At 45.2% G+C, this 17,382-nt stretch overlaps 1 protein-coding gene across 1 annotated transcript in view; it reads right to left on the bottom strand.

Annotated features, from left to right (window-relative positions):
* The window catches only part of RET (ret proto-oncogene), an 80,007-nt gene that overhangs the window by 39,775 nt on the left and 22,850 nt on the right, over positions 1–17,382 (bottom strand). Inside the window, exons 3-6 of the mRNA XM_032232232.1 lie at positions 15,717–16,010; positions 12,773–13,014; positions 9,256–9,457; positions 6,868–7,067 (exon numbers count right to left, since the gene is read on the bottom strand). Of these exons, the coding sequence (XP_032088123.1) occupies positions 6,868–7,067; positions 9,256–9,457; positions 12,773–13,014; positions 15,717–16,010 (938 nt within the window). The remainder of the gene's footprint in view (positions 1–6,867; positions 7,068–9,255; positions 9,458–12,772; positions 13,015–15,716; positions 16,011–17,382) is intronic.

Raw genomic sequence — 17,382 nt, 5'->3', positions numbered from 1 at the left:
TGGTCCCTGGTGCCCAAAAGTTTGGGGAGCACTGTATCTAGTCCCATCCCCTGCTGGAGCAGGAGACCCTCTACCATTCCAGACAAATGGCTGTCCAATCTCTACTTAAAAGCTTCCAGTGATGGAGCACCCATCATGTCTGGAGGCAAGTCGTTCCACTGAAGAATTATTCTCACTGTCAGGAAATTCCTCCTTAGTTCCAGGTTGCTTCTCTCCTTGATTAGTTTCCACCCATTGTTTCTTGTCCTGCCCTCCAGTGCTTCTTGTCTTATCTTCAGGTGCTTTGGAGAATAAGTTGACCCCCCAATCTTCTTTGTGGCAGATATTGAAAGGCTGCCATCATGTCCTAGCCCTTCTCTTCATTAAACTAGACGTACCCAGTCCCAGCAATCTCTTTGCAAAAGGTATAAAATAAGTAGACCATCAATCAATATATTCAAAGCCATTACAGTTTGGGGGAAACTATTATTATTTAAAATGCAGCACAATGTTTTCTTCTGCAGTCGTGTCATGCCCCCATCGGAGTCTGACTCTGCGGGGGAAGAGGGGCTGCAACAAGAACTGACAGGGAGTGAGAGAGCAGCTCCATTGACCTTGGAGGAAACTGGGGGAGGGCAGAGTCAGTCCAGGAAAGGCTTTTTGTAATTAGTAAGGCTTGCAGGCAGGGAGGAACAGAGGCAGGTTGGAGAGACAAAGCTCAGATGAGGAGCAAGAACCACCCTCTCCTGTTCCAAGGGCTTGGAGAATGCAGAGAAGGCATGATCAGCGGAAACAGAGCAGGTTACTTCACCAGGCACATCTGGGGAATGAAACTTAAGGAGACACAGACAGTGCTGGGCTGGACTAATTGCAGCCAGAGGCTGCTTGAGGTTTGTGGGGGTGGAGGTGTGTTGATAGCACTCTGCTCTGGGACTTGCCAGAAACGTGGGAGCATTTGGGGAGATTTGGAGCAATATAGCAATAGCAATAGCAGTAGACTTATATACCGCTTCATAGGCCTTTCAGGCCTCTCTAAGCGGTTTACAGAGAGTCAGCATATTGCCCCCAACAATCTGGGTCCTCATTTTACCCACCTCGGAAGGATGGAAGGCTGAGTCAACCCTGAGCCGGTGAGATTTGAACCGCTGACCTGCTGATCTAGCAGTAGCCTGCAGTGCTGCATTTAACCACTGCGCCACCTTGGCTCTTAATAAAGAAGCTGTTTGAACTGCCAGCTGTGTGTGTTATTGTTGAAAAAAGATACCCCAGTTCCCTTTTTAACGCAGCTCTAGCTTTTCATCGCAATATTGGTGATTCAAATAGAAAAGCCTCCACAACTGCCTTGCAATTTTTGTTGTAAGCCATTCAACGATGTTTCAGACACGTTGCAGGAAATCCCTGCTGCTCTATCCATTTGTTGCATTGCTAAAATTGCTAAAATGGCCTCAACTCCTCTTCACCTTTGCAGAATTTATTTGCGGAGGACATTCGGGCCTTCGTGCATCTTGTATTGGGTCATGTCTCCAAATTGGATCAATTTTTTTCCTACAGATTATGGGCCAAAAAGTTGGATTAGAAATGGAGAAACCCAGGATCAAGTTAGCTGTTCGCTGTGGAAACTCACCTAGGTGATTTTGGACCGCTCCTTCTCATCCCAAACAGAAGTCAAAACACTTGCTATATCAGGAGAAAATGAAAATAAATTGCTATAGAAGCCCCTTCACTTCTTGGAAGAAAAGCAAGCTATGAATCTTAAGTGTAAACAGGGTCCTTTCTCCCTCGTTGGTCCAACCAAGATATGGAAAGGCTCAAATTCATAACCATGGAAATGTAATGACTAAATTCCCTGGAATAATAAGGGACACGATGACAAGTTATCTAAAATGCCAGATCATTTGCATTAAAGTAATAAATAAGAAAATGCATATTACATCCTAATGTTCTAGTCCCGTGATGGCGAACCTGTGGCACGCATGCTGGAAGTGGCATGACAGAACCATCTATCTGGGCACACCAGCCGTTGCCAGTTGCTCTTCTGGGTTTTGGAGTACACATGTGTGCCAGCATGCATACATGCCAGAAACCAGATGACCGGCATGCATGCACATGCCGGAAACTGGAAGCTCAGCTTCTCAGCGTGCACATGCATGCCGGGAAACTGCTCTTCCGGTTTCTAGCACCTCCAGGCGAGCGCACCAGGGAGCTGCTCTTCTGTTTTCCAGTCGTCGTCGTCCCTGCGCACTCCCATTTTGGCGCTGTGTGCCAAAAAGTTTTGCCAACACTGTTCTAGCCTCCTCCCTAGGCACAGTAAAATGGTTTATAAACCGAGCAGATGCAACTAAAGCAAATTTTAAAAAAGTAATCAAAACATTAATAAATGGAAAAAGCACATTAGATTCAGCCATAAACAAGCCTTGATCGAGCATCAAACGTTTTAAGAAAATATCTCTTCCTTTATGCAATCCTTCCAATCCTTCGTATCTGACAAATGTCCACAAAGACTGACATTTCCTGGATCTCTTGGCTTCAAAAAATCTATTTCTTTCTCTGTTCCTCAATTGCGGTTATTTCTCCTTCCTGTTTTTAGTACTGACCTTTGCAAGTGGAACACTTCGCTTTCTTGTATATTCAACTTCTCGAACCTCAGAAAATGAATTGGTGGTTCTTTATTATAGATAGCTGAAATTGTAGATGGTCATCATTTTGGATTTGCTGTTCATTAAAGGTAAAGGTTCCCGTTGCACATATGTGCTAGTCGTTCCTGACTCTAGGGGGTGGTGCTCATCTCCGTTTCAAAGCTGAAGAGTCTGCACTGTCCGAAGATGTCTCCATGCACATGTGGCCGGCATGACTAAATGCCGAAGGTGCACGGAACGCTTTTAGGGACGCGGTGGCTCAGTGGCTAAGATGCTGAGATGTCGATCAAAAGTTTGGCGGTTCGAATCCCTAATGTAGTGAGCTCCCGTTACTTGTCCCAGCTTCTGCCAATCTAGCAGTTCGAAAGCATGTAAAAACGCAAGTAGAAAAATTAGGACCACCTTAGATGGGAAGGTAACAGCGTTGCTGCTCATTACGAGTCTCTAGGAGCGGATGTCATATGTCTTTGATGATTATTTTCTCCCACTATCCGAATGACTGCTATCATTTATGTTGCCCATGGCTCTTGATAGCAATCTTCTAGGAACTGGGAATGTCTAGTTTAATAGAAAGAAGGACCAGGGATGACATGATAGCAGTCTTCCAATATCTCAGGGGCTGCTACAAAGAAGAAGGAGTCAAATTACTCTCCAAAGCCCCAAAAGGCGGGACAAAAACCAATGAATGGAAATGAATCAAGGAGAAAAGCAACCAAGAACTAAGGAGAAATTTCCTGACAGTGATGACAATTAACCAGTGGAACAGTTTGCCTTCAGAAGTTGTGAGTGCTCCATCACTGGAGGTTTTTAAGAAGAGATTGGACAGCCATTTGTCTGAAATGGCATAGGGTCTCCTGCTTAAGCAGGGGGTTGGACTAGAAGATCTCCAAGGTCCCTTCCAACTCTTGTTATTCTGTTATTCCTTGCTGTGTTATTCTTTCTGGATGGATTATATTCCTCTTTCTTTTCTTTTCCTTGCCAAGTTAAATTTGCTGACGTTCTACCAGACCTGCTTCATTGGATAGAAACAAAAAGTCCATTCTCTGCTAAAAAGGACATAAAGATGCACATAGTTTATTTAAAAAAAAAATTTTTTTTATTGATTTAGAAAAACTGAATTAAAGACTTGTAACAAATCCTTCCTAAACTGTTTCTCAATCTCATTTGTGATATAGGCTGGGATTACAGGAGTGGTCTGATGGAGGTTCGCATGGGTTCGGGAGATGTTCTAGCTAAGATTCTGCCCAGTTCGGCAAACCGCCAAATGCCACCCCTGGCTGGCCATGCCCACCCAGCCCCTGCCCTCCCCTCCCCTCCCAGGAGTCTCCATGCGGCCCGTTCATCATGCCAGGTAAGTGCCAGGTAAACCCACGCGGAGGCTCAGGGAGGAGGGAAAACGAACCTACAGGAAGTTCCGGAAGTCCGGAAACGGGCCTGTTTCCGGCCTCCAGAACCTGGGGGAAGCAGTTTTTGCCGGCCCAGAAGCTCGAGGAAAGCCTCCGAAGCCTGGGGAGGGCAAAAAACACCCCCCTCCACTGTGGTGCAGGAGGCCAACAAAACCACACACACCATGGCCACACCCACCCAGCAATGGGGCAGCGAACCCATTGCTTCAATTTTTGAAGCCCTTCCCTGGTTGGGATCTACTGTTTTTCATTGTTTTAAAGACTTCTGGGGAGTTTCAGAATTTTTGCCAATAAACTTTCAAAATGAATTACTCATGAATTAAAGGCATCTTAAATGCAACTTTTGGAATGAGTCATCTTTACTTTAGAACTTCCAAGAAAACAAGTAGGAAGTTAATGGCCTTTTAATGTGTTGCTATTCTTATTTCAATAAACGGAGGAGAAATACTACGCCTGGAATTAAAGCGGATGGGTTTAAGACAACATTTTGGAGTCATTTTTCTTCGGCACAACCTTAGTAACAAAACCACATACTTTTCCTCCTCTCCGGAAGTAAGACAAATCTCCATGCTTTAATTTTATTATCTTCTTGGAATGTGATTTTTTTTTGGGGGGGAGGGGCGAATGCAGTTAAGGTAACTTACCTGCAACAATGCTTGTGAATGGTTGGGATTGTATGCTCATTAGAGCTGCATAGCGTGTTTCCCCAAAAGTAAGTCAGGGTCTTATTTTCTTTTGACCCTTGAAATAAGCGCTTGGCCTAATTTTCAGGGAAGTATTATTATTTTTGAGGTGCAGGAGGCGACGAGCGTGGTCACTTCACGACTGTGGCTGTGTTGCAATATTTTCTGGGAGGGTTTATTTTTGGGTCCCAAATGGACTTATTATCCGGGGGAGTCTTATTTTTGGGAGAACGGTACATATAAATTGAATTTATCCATTAACAAATGTGAACAATCTCCAAATTAAGCCTCGAAAAAGGAGCTAAACATTGATTTCAAACAATGAAGGATGAATTAGTTCCTATTGTAGGAAGTTAACACCCACCCCTCTCCTAGAAAAATGAGATATTTTAGGAAATATTAAAAGGGCAGAATATTTCCTCTAAAAGGGAGGCAGAAACTCAGCCCCCCCCCCATCTTTGTCAACGGACCATTAAGGCCTGAGCCAGGCTATTCCACATAACAAAAATCTACCTCCTTCAGGTAGAGCCATAGTAGGAATTGCCCAAAGCCCTCTACCCATCTCACCATATGGCACCTGGAAAGATTACATCACCCAGCAAGGCTCAACCAAGCCTGGGACTCAAGACAGCCTGAAGAGTTGCCCCTGCATGGTCCCATGGGTTTCTGACAACCAATCAGAATACAAGCTCAAATTCAAAAGCCCAGAGAGGGCATAAAACCGGGGCACTCTCAGCATCTCTTCCCTTTTGAACCCAGGACCTCAAACCATGAGGACCTGTCCACCATCAATAAACCTTCTTTCCAAGCAACTTCCATGAATCCAGTATCTTTTTCCCCACTTGGAACTGAACCCAAATGGAATTCACATAAAACACTATCGTCTTTTACGATATCCAGTTCTAAAACAGGACATCCATTCACCAGCTTCTCATATGGTTTCATTTTTAGCATTATCCTCATTTTTTTTCCTTCTCTTACCCTTCGCTGCTTTCTTTTGCTCTGCTGCTTGGAACATCTGCATTTTTTACTCAAATTGCACAAATTACTTAAGACGTTATCTCTAACACAGGTAAACTGTGAGCAAATTTGGATCGATAGGGATTGAAAAGCTACATTTTTCCAGCCCTGAAAACAGGCCTACAGCACGGCCTAACAATAAACTAGATTAAATGTAAAGGTAACTCAGCACACGAGAAACAAATAAAGGAAGATACATGCGTGCTTATACAGTGGAAGAGATTAGCATTCATGTCATAACATGAATTTATTCAAACACTTGCGTCATAGCGTAAAGTCCGCTATTTGCAACGACAAAAATCGCCAGTCCAAATTAACTGTAAATTAATTGCTTCCTCCTAAATTGCAAACGCAGATCATTTCATCGACTAAACACTTCCTCTATCGCTTAATCATCTTTAAGCAGTTAATTATTTTGTCTTTGCAACCGCTTTAAACATTTTATTAATTATAATTTACTGTTTTAATGCATGTCTTAATAAATGCGCACCTGTTAGGTACGAAAGACCAATATGTGAAGGTTCAATTAAGTAGATTTATTGCTCAAATTGTCTACATCCTAACCAGAAGTGGCATTCAGCAGGTTCTGACTGGTTCTGGATAACCGGTAGTGGAAATTTTGAGTAGTTTGGAGAACTAGTAAATACGACTTCTGACTGGCCCCACCCCCATCTATTCTCTGCCTCCCGAGTCCCAGCTGATCGGGAGGGAATGGGGATTTTGCAGTAACCTTCCCCTGGAGTGTGGAGGGAATGGAGATTTTACAGTATCCTTCCACTGCCATGCCCACCAAGCCACGCCCACAGAACCGGTGGTAAAAATTTTGAATCCCACCTAACCAGTGGTGGGATTCAAATTGGGCCTAGCAAGCCTCCCTGAAGCCTTCTGGGAGCCAAAACTCTGCACCCCTTTTTCAGCCTAGCAAGCTTTCCTGCAAAGGGCAGGGCGGGCCAGTCAGAGATGGTATTTGACGATTCTCCAAATGGCTTAAAATTTCCGCTGCCAGTTCACCTGAGCCGGTCAGAACCGGCTGAATACCACCTCTGATCCTAACCATCTTTTCATTTGTGCATATGTTTCCCTGCCTGATGACTGAATTCTAAGACACTCATGTGTAAAAAAGAAGAGAGGCGCCATCCTCACTTGTGAAAAGTTGGCGGCATTTCTGTTCACCCTGAACCGATAGGTTGGGTTTGAGAAATGGATGGAGACCAGAAGGATGGAGACGTTGAAGTGAAGGGTCAAGGATTTGTCAGGCCCCTGATACGTTGTGTCGTTCACAATGACATCCAACAGGATGGAACGGCTTTCCGTAATGGAAACAGTCCTGTTTAGTATCAACTCTGCAAAAAAAAAAATAATAATAATAGAAAATTGGTTTAGCTTCCCTATACTTTAGCACTTGGGAGAAGGAAATACACAACAAAGAGAGACACCCAGTGGATAAAGAATGGACAGGCACTGGACTTATGAAAAACAGTAGTTTATGGGGAAATCTGGCCACAGACATACTGAAATGCAGAGTTCTGTTCCATAACACAACCCCAAAATCTTTTCAAGGAAACAGAATACAGAATAACAAGAGTTGGAAGGGATCTTGGAGGTCTTTTAGTCCAACCTCCTGCTTAGGCAGGAAACCTTACACCACTTCAAACAAATGGTTATCCAACATCTTTTTAAAAACTTCCAGTGTTGGAGCATTAACAACTTCTGGAGGCAAATTGTTCCACTGATGAATTGTTCTAACTGTCAGGAAATTTCTGATTTCTGACAAGTCGTTTCTCTCCTTGATTAGTTTCCACCCATTGCATCTTGTCCTGCCCTCAGGTGCTTTGGAGAACTGATTGACTCCCTCTTCTTTGTGGCAACCCCTGAGATATCTGAACACTGCTATCATCTCACTCCTAGTCCTTTTCATCAAACTAGACATACCCAACTCCAGCAACCATTCTTCATATGTTTTAGCATCCAGTCCTCCAATAATCTTGGTTGCTCTTCCCTGCACTCTTTCTAGAGTCTCCACATTTGTCCCCAACTGGGCAGGGTAAACTGTTACCTTTATTATAAGTTTAATCTGGAACATGGGTAAATTTGCATTTGAGGGATATATTTTAGTTTAAATGAAATATAAGATTATTCAATGTGTTTATTCCTAAGCTAAAGTACGTTTTGCTGGAATTGACCTTTAGTCCAAGTGATTTACAAAGATGCAATCATATTATTTTCTTTGTCATGATTTGCCATTGTTTTTGTCTAGGACAGGTGTGTCAAACTGGCGGCTCACAAGGCGCATGTGTCACATGCAGGCCACACCCACCCCAGCTCCGCGAATGAGAAAAACATCATGAAACATCACCTGATGGCAACGAGACAAGCCAAGTTTGACATCCGTGGTCTAGAATGTCTTCTCCACTTGTCTATATTGAGATTTTTCCTGGCCATCACTCATCCAATACTAACCAGGTTTAACACCACTTACCATTCTGGGATCAACCAAACTCAAGCTCAGTTAGATGCTGTTATCTGCTGTGCCAGGAGTCTGCAACCCCTGCGTTGTGGTCCTTTGGGAACTGGGCCGCACAAGGGGCACACACATGTGCAAAAAATCTTTTGACCCAGGCTGCCCCAAAAAGTACGAAGCAGATTCCTGGTCCCGACAAAACCCCTTTTATTAAATGAATGTGAATTCCTCTCATTCACATTCAGCAAATGCCTGGTAAACAGCCTTTCAAAGGAATATTTATGAGTACAGACCTTATCTATCTTGGAAAGCTGCCATGTAAATATTTTCCAAATGAGGTGCTGTGCAAGGAAAGACTGGGCACAGAGTCTCTGAGATTCATGGACACGAACTAATGAACGAACAAACAAATTGTTTCCTGCAAAAGCCCACTCCCCTTTCGCTCCTCTTTTATTTCCCATGGGAGAGGCCAATCACCTTCCACCTGTGGCTTTAATCCCAAGTTGACCCCGATTTCTGAGTTATTCTTTTCTTCTGGCAGCGCTGCGCACGTGTACACTGAGAACAGGCTCTAGCTGTTCCTCTGCCTCACTGTTGTCCAGCTCTGTAGGCACCTGATCACTGCCAGATGGCCTTGGGCCCGTCTCTGCCTCCAATGCAGAGCCTTCGTCCGAGCCTTCCCCAGCCTCCAGGACTGGCCCATGTTCCTCCCCAACCTCCTCATTGTCCGACTCTGCTGCCACCTGCACTGGCCGCTGGTGGGCCTCAATAAAACCATTCCTTCTAGCCACTGCTGATCTGCAGAGCCAGAAAGGTTCTGTGTATTATTTCCTACTTATTTAATAATTTATATCATACCTAATTTATTAAAGCCCAATAAATGTTTCACCTAACGCTTTAGAAAGGAGGCACCTACACAGATGCACATACAGAAATACAGGTGTGTGTTTGTGCATGTGTGTATGTTTCCAAGAATTAAAAAAAAACCCTTTCCAAATCATCTTGAATTCTAACCATGATCCTTTTACCAGAAGGTGCAGTTGCAATAATAAAGACGTGCATAAACTTACTATATTCGTGTTGCGTGCCCCGCACTTGGCTGCCATTTGGGTGGAAATTGATCTCGTGGAAGAGATGGTCCACACGAAACGTTTCCTGTATCCACGGATCTGATGAATTAATGGTGCCCGTATATTTCTTCCTGCTGGTATCGATAGGGTAGATAGGAGTTGTGTCTGTATCCAGGACTGATAATGCTGCCAAGACGGTGCCCTGGAAAAGAAGAGAGGTAGATTAAAGTAGTAGGCACCAACTGGTGGTCCACAAGAAAATTTTGATGGTCTGCAGAAAAATTATTTGCATTTTCTATATTGCACCAAATTAGGGGTCCTCGAACTACGGCCCTTGGGACAAATACATGCAATGGATGTTTGTGGTTGCTGCAAACAGTCTCCCTGTTTGGGTTTTTTTTTTGTAGGGGTCAGAGGAGGGCAAAAGTTCCAACTTGGGGTCTGCTTCAGCCTCCTGGTGCAGAGCTTTGGACGAAGGCTGGAGGGAAGCACTGCTGGTGGTAAAGAGCCGGAGGGCCTCATTCCAGTGGGAGTTCATCATGGCCTGGAACTGGCTGACCATCTCAGCTCGCTGAGCCTCCAGGCACCAAGACCTGGCCTTGCACTCCCGCAGGTCTTCCCTCTGCTTGGAAAGCCTATGCTTGTAATCCTCGGTGAGGTGCTTCTGTTGAGCCTCCTTCTCGGTCAGATCCAATTTGAACTGAGCTGTTTTGCCAATGCTGTCTCATGGTGGCTGCTTAGCTCCAACAACGGCTTCCTGTTGGGGCCCTAAGGAGCCCAGGTGGGCAGGCAAGGAATGGCTGGGAGGAGAGGGGCGAGGAGAGGCTGTTGAGACACCACTTGACATGAATGGCATTGAGTTGGCCATGCCCACCCAGTCACATGACCGCCTAGCCGTTCATTAGGCAGATCATATCAGTAATCTGCGGGATCCCACGCATGCATGGCAGAAACCCTGGCCGGCAGAAGGCAGCTGCACATGCGTGGTGGAGTTGTGCTGGGCGAGAGCTCATGTGCTCCCAAAGAGGGCTCTGCATGCCACCTGCAGCACGCATGCCACAGATTCCCCATTATGGGCTTAGTGCATTAGTGTTTCCAAACTTAGACAGCAGCGATCGGTGGAAACACATTTCAGCCATGAACTAAATGAATGAAGCATTTCTCATTCAATTATTTACAACACACCTCCCCTGCTCATTCTCTGCAAGAGGATACAGAAGGGAGAGCATCCAAACAACAACAACACAAAATGTAACAGGTCTAAATACAAAGAATGGAAAGAGGGGGGGGGTCCTCTCTGAGCTCAGTTGCTTTCTTGCAGACATTTTATTACCCAAACTAGGTAACATCATCAGTGCTAGCAAGGACTGTTAGACTGGTCTCTGGTCTATGACCCTAATAAACTGAATTGATGGACTGTTAAGATTGTTTGGGAGTTAATCATTAGCATAGATTAACCCCAGACCAAAGGTCTAGCTGGCGACAATTTTCAGTCTTTTCTTACAAACCTCTGAAGCACCCACAACGTCTGGTGGCAAGCTGTTCCACTGGTTAATATAGCAATAGCAATAGCAGTAGACTTATATACCGCTTCATAGGCCTTTCAGGCCTCTCTAAGCGGTTTACAGAGAGTCAGCATATTGCCCCCAACAATCTGGGTCCTCATTTTACCCACCTCGGAAGGATGGAAGGCTGAGTCAACCCTGAGCCGGTGAGATTTGAACCGCTGACCTGCTGATCTAGCAGTAGCCTGCAGTGCTGCATTTAACCACTGCGCCACCTTGTCCTCACTGTTAGGAAATTTCTCCTTAATTCCACATTGCTTCTCTCCTTCATTAGTTTCCATCCATTGCTTCTTGTCTTGCCTTCTGGTGCTTTGGAAAATAAATGGACCCCCTCTTCTTTGTGGCAGCCTCCCAAATACTGGAATACTACTATCATGTCACCCTTAGTTCTTTTCTATAGACTGGCCATACCCAACTCCTGAAAGAGTTCTTAACAGAGACGTTAATAAGGCTTTAAAAGATGCATTTTAGACCAAGATAAGGAACGAAGCTGGGAAAAATGTGTACTTGTTTCAAGAGCTTGTATGACACATCAGCATAATCTATGCAACCACGATTAATCAGAGCTAAACAAGCTTCTCGGATCAATATGATCACACCCATAATCTTCAACCCTGCAGTCAAGAAGAGCTGAGACTAAAGAAAAGTAGCAATCATAATTCTGGTCTGATGGTGGCAGCAAACACCCAAAAATGGAACTTTTTTTCTTGCCAAATATTCCAGGCAAGGAAAACAACTTATTGGATGAAGAAGAATAACTTCATATAAGGGCTAAGCAGTGCTTGCAAAGTAGAGGTCAGGAAAGGCACTTCTGTTTTTAGAAGTCCATTTCAGTATTAAATTTGGATCCCTTCCTCCAAACTACCCTTACAAAATAATATTTGTTTTCTTTTATAGACATCCTGTGTGTGTATGTGTGTGTGTGTGTGTTTGTCTGTCTGTCTGTCTAGCTAGCTAGCTAGTTCGCTATCATTGTTGTTGTTAATTGTGAAATTGTGTCCGACCCATCGCGAACCCATGGCAACTTGCTTCCAGGCCTTCCTCTACTATCCTCTGGAGCCCATTTAAGGTCACACCGACTGCTTCAGTGACTCCATCCAGACACCTCATTGTCTGTCGTCCCCTTCTTCTTTTGCCCTCAATCCTTCCCAGCTCTTAGGCTCTTCTCCAGTGAGTTCTTCCTTCTCATTAGGTGGCCAAAGCATTTGAGTTTCACCTTCAGATCTGGTCTTCTAAAGAGCAGTCAGGATTGATCTCCTCTAGGACTGACCAGTTGGATAGCCTTGCAGTCCAAGGGACTTGCAGGAGTCTTCTCCGGCACCAGAGTTCAAAGGCCTCCATTCTTTAGCGCTCAGCCTTTCTAATGGTCCAACTTTCACAGCCATCCATTTCAACTGGGAAAACCACAGCCTTGACTATATACACTTTTGTAAGCAGAATGATGTCTCTGCTTTTTAGGATGCTGTCTAGATTTGCCATGGCTTTCCTCCCCAGGAGCAAGCATCTTTTAATTGCTATATTTACTGTATTTTTCAGACTGTAAGATGCACTTTTTGTCTCCCAAAAGTGGGTGAAAATGTCTGTGTGTCTTATAGACCAAATATTGCTGACGCCCTGCCTACCCGCTGCCATTTTTTGGCTTCTGCACGCCCCTTTTTCAGGCCTTTTTTCATCCCATTTTTGAGGCTTTTTTAGGCTTGTTTTTCCCCCAAAAAAACCAGGTAAAAAAAAGCCTCAAAAACAGGCCACGAAAAGCCTTGAAAATGGGCCCAAAAAGGTTCAAAAATGGGCAGAAAAAAGGCTGGAAAAGGCCTTCAAAAGGGCTGAAAATGAGGCACGCAGAGGCCTCTTATAGTCAGGTGTGTTTTATAATCCCAAAAATACGATAACTATTACAACCCAGCTATCTCAACACGAGACCTAAGGACAAAATTCTCCTTGTGCCAGCTTACCTCTTCTCTTTTGAACTCCACTATGGCGTCCGTTGTGCTGGTCCCATTGGACAGGAAAGGAGGCATGTCGTCTTCATCCAGAATATGGATGAGCAGAGGGACCTCCTTGAGCGTCTCCTGGGAGCCTTCCTTCAAGGTGCACTGAGCCAACATCTCATACTTTTCCCGTTCTTCTCGGTCGAGGGGTTTGGACACTCCTATAGTGGTGGTCTCCTCATTATAATAAAAGGGCAGGTTCTCATCTGGAACACGGTAGAAAGAAAAAAACTTATTTTATCATGAAACCTGGAGCGATCGTTTGATCCTAAAAGTCCATCATATACACCTCACAACTCAACATTCAGACACATCGCATATCCTGGTTCTTTAATTCAGAGACTGGGAAAGGGGGATTAGATCATTGGGACTTCTGCTTTGAAGTATGAAAAGACAGTAATAGTAATTGGAAGACAGCTGAAAGGGACCTTAGAAGTCTTCTAATCCAGGAGTCCCCAACCTTTTGGATTTTAGGGACCACTGAATTCATAATTTTAAATCCCACAGAGAGATTTAGAGAGATTTATTAATATTTGTAGGCCGCCCTTTTCCCTGAGGGGACTCAGGGCGGCTCACATAAAATAGGGGAAGGGGAGATACAGACATTAAGATAAGACATATAATAAAATAATAAACAACATACATTCATCATTCGGGAGGGGAATTATCCTTGTCCCCAGGCCTGACGGGCGAGCCAGTTCTTCAAGGCTGTGCGGAAGGCCTGGACGGTGGCGAGGGTGCGAATCTCTACGGGGAGCTCGTTCCAAAGGGTCGGGGCTACTACTGAGAAGGCCCTCCTCCTTGTAGTTGCCAGCCGACACTGGCTGGCCGATGGTATACGGAGGAGGCCTAATCTATGTGATCTTATTGGTCGCAGGGATGTAATTGGCAGAAGGCGGTCTCTCAAGTATCCAGATCCACTGCCATGTAGGGCTTTATGGGTGACTAATAGCACCTTGAAGCGCATCCGGAGATCGACAGGTAGCCAGCGCAGCTCGCGGAGGATAGGTGTTATGCGGGTGAACCGAGGTGCACCCACAATCACTCGCGCGGCCGCATTCTGTACTAGCTGAAGTCGCCGGATGCTCTTCAAGGGCAGCCCCATGTAGAGCACGTTGCAGTATTCCAGCCTAGAGGTCACAAGGGCCCGGGTGACTGTTGTGAGAGCCTCCCGATTCAGGTAGGGTCGCAACTGGCGCACCAGGCGAACCTGGGCGAATGCCCCCCTGGTCACAGCCATTAAATGGTGGTCAAACGATAGCTGTGAGTCCAGGAGGACTCCCAAGTTGCGAACCCTCTCTGAGGGGTGTAGAATTTGACCCCCCAGCCTGAGTGATGGAATATTGGTCGAATCTCTGGGAGGGAAACACAACAGCCACTCGGTCTTTTCTGGGTTGAGCACGAGCTTGTTAACCCTCATCCAGTCCATAACAGCTTCGAGGCCGCGGTTCATCACGTCTGCCGCTAATATGATCTGCCTATTGACTGGTTGGATGGGTGTGGCTAGGTGTTCATGTGACTGGGTAGGTGTGACCAATTTGATGTTACTGAAGTAGAAGAGTGCCTCGCCAGCCGCTGTTCGCACCTCCCCTCCCAGCCACTCCTTGTCTGCCCGCCTGGGATCCTTAGAGCCCCAACAGGAAGCAGTTGTTGGAGCTAAGCAGCCACTGTGCCATAGGTTCGCCATCAAGGTGCTAGTCATTCCCGAATCTAGGGGGCGGTGCTCATCTTCGTTTCAAAGCCGAAGAGCCAGCACTGTCCTAAGACATCTCCGTGGTCATGTGGCCGGCAAGACTCAATGCCAAAGGCGCACAGAATGCTGTTACTTTCCCACCAAAGGTGGTTCCTATTTTTTCTATTTGCATTTTTACATGCTTTCAAACTTCTAGATTGGCAGAAACTGGGACAAGTAACAGGATCTCATTCTCTTACTCGGTGCTAGGGATTTGGATCTTTCTGATAAACAAGCTCAGCGTCTTAGCCATTGAGCCACTATGTCCCTTATAGTAAAGGGAATACATACTTAATGCTGTTAACAGTGGCTAGAATTGTATTTGCACAACACTGGAAGAGTATAGAGTTCCCTACAGAGGAGAAAGTAATAAAAAAAATACTGGAATGTGCAGAAATGGACAGATTAACACCTAAAATTAACGTCAAGGAAGACACTGAATATTTCTTAATATGGGATTTGTTCGATCAATGGCTAATGAGCAGAAACCGAAGTTAGATTTCAGATAATACAAGAGAATGACTAATTTTGTAAAAATGGTTTACCAAATGGATGAGCACTATTGTCATTATATGTTTATTAGCAATGTTATGATGAGACATCATTGTTACTATAAGATTATTACTAATGTTATTAACGTGATTTTTATGATGATGATGATGGCTCAAACCAACTATACCCAGACAACACACTGTTTATATAGACATTGAAATGTTCGCTCTTTCTATATTTACAAAAAAGGATCCAGTGGCTCAGTGACTAAGGCGCTGAGCTTGTTGATCAGAAAGGTTGGTAGTTTGGTGGTTAGAATCCCTAGTGCTGCATAACGGAGTGAGCTCCCGTTACTTGTCCCAGCTTCTGCAAACCTAGTAGTTCGAAAGCACGTAAAAATGCAAGTAGAAAAATAGGAACCACCTTTGGTGGGAAGATAACAGTGTTCTATGCACCTTTGGCATTTAGTCAAGCCGGCCACACATGACCATGGAGACGTCTTCGGACAGCGCTGGCTCTTCGGCTTTGAAACGGAGATGAGCACCGCCCCCTAGAGTCAGGAATGATTAGCACATATGTGCGAGGGGAAAATTTATCTTTTAACCTTACACAACAAAAAATAATAACGGGGGGGGGAACCTACCACCATCACCCAAAAGGCAATTGAGTAAATGGAGAGTTCACCTGTGATAAGCTTGTAGGAAATGCTGACGTTGTGACACTGGTACTGCAGGGCAAAAGACTGGAGCTGATGGAAGATTCCAGGGGGCTTGTTCTCCATGATTTGAAAAGAGAGGTCCATGGCAGGAAAGCAAAGCTGGCTGGACATTGCAGAGCTGCATGCCGGCACGGTGCCATTGATGACCGAGAGTATGACCAAAGTCATAGCTGAGCCAAGACAGGTTTTGGCTTGGAAAGGTTTGGCAGAGAGGAAAACACGGAGCACGACTTTGACTTTGGCCACTGGATTTCCCGAAGCTAAAAGGAGGAGGAGGAGAAAAAAAATTGACAACAGAACGCAAAGGGAGTACTTAGTTGAGGCATTCTCCAATGGAACATCAATAGGATCAATATTAATTATCACTTAAGTCAGTTTAAGGGACTTCAGAAGCAGACCTGGACAAAACCACGAAGCTAACACTTTCAATGGATTCTGGATTTTTAAAAAAAAATACAGGGACAAAATGAGATGAAAAGCCTCCAAGGATGACAGTGAGAATAATCAATCAGTTGGAATCAATGGTGGGAGTCAAAAATTTTTACAACTGGTTCTCTGAGTGTGGCTTGGTGGGTGTGGTAGGGGAAGGATATTGCAAAATCTCCATTCCCTCCCGACTCCAGGGGAAGGATACTATAAAATCTCCATTCCCTCCCCACTCCAGGGGAAAGATACTGTAAAATCTCCATTCCCTCCCCACTCCAGGGGAAAGATACCGCAAAATCTCCATTCCCTCCACACTCCAGGGGAAGGATACTGCAAAATCTCCATTCCCTCCCCACTCCAGGGGAAGGATACTGCAAAATCTCCATTCCCTCCCCACTCCAGGGGAAGGATACTGCAAAATCTCCATTCCCTCCCCACTCCAGGGGAAAGATACTGCAAAATCTCCATTCCCTCCCCACTCCAGGGGAAGGATACTTCAAAATCTCCATTTCCTCCCCACTCCAGGGAAGGATACTGTAAAATCCCCCTCTCCTCCCCACTCCAGGGTAAGGATACTATAAAATCTCCATTCCCTCCCCACTCCAGGGGAAGGATACTGCAAAATCTCCATTCCCTCCCCACTCCAGGGGAAGGATACTGCAAAATCTCCATTCCCTCCCCACTCCAGGGGAAGGATACTGCAAAATCTCCATTCCCTCCCCACTCCAGGGGAAGGATACTGCAAAATCTCCATTCCCTCCCCACTCCAGGGGAAAGATACTGCAAAATCTCCATTCCCTCCCCACTCCAGGGGAAGGATACTTCAAAATCTCCATTTCCTCCCCACTCCAGGGAAGGATACTGCAAAATCTCCATTCCCTCCCCACTCCAGGGGAAGGATACTGCAAAATCTCCATTCCCTCCACACTCCAGGGGAAAGATACTGTAAAATCCCCCTCTCCTCCCCACTCCAGGGTAAGGATACTATAAAATCTCCATTCCCTCCCCACTCCAGGGGAAGGATACTGCAAAATCTCCATTCTCTCCCCACTCCAGGGGAAGGATACTATAAAATCCCCCTCCCTCCGGACTCCAGGGGAAGGATACTATAAAATCTCCCTCCCCTCCCCATTCCAGGGGAAAGATACTATAAAATCCCCCTCTCTTCCCCACTCTAGGGGAAAGATACTGCAAAATCTCCATTCC

This window comes from Thamnophis elegans, chromosome 15 (assembly GCF_009769535.1).
Source record: "Thamnophis elegans isolate rThaEle1 chromosome 15, rThaEle1.pri, whole genome shotgun sequence".
Classification (NCBI taxonomy): Eukaryota; Metazoa; Chordata; class Lepidosauria; order Squamata; family Colubridae; genus Thamnophis; species Thamnophis elegans.
Note: the sequence above shows the minus strand (reverse complement) of the source record. Positions and strands in the feature narration are given on the sequence as shown.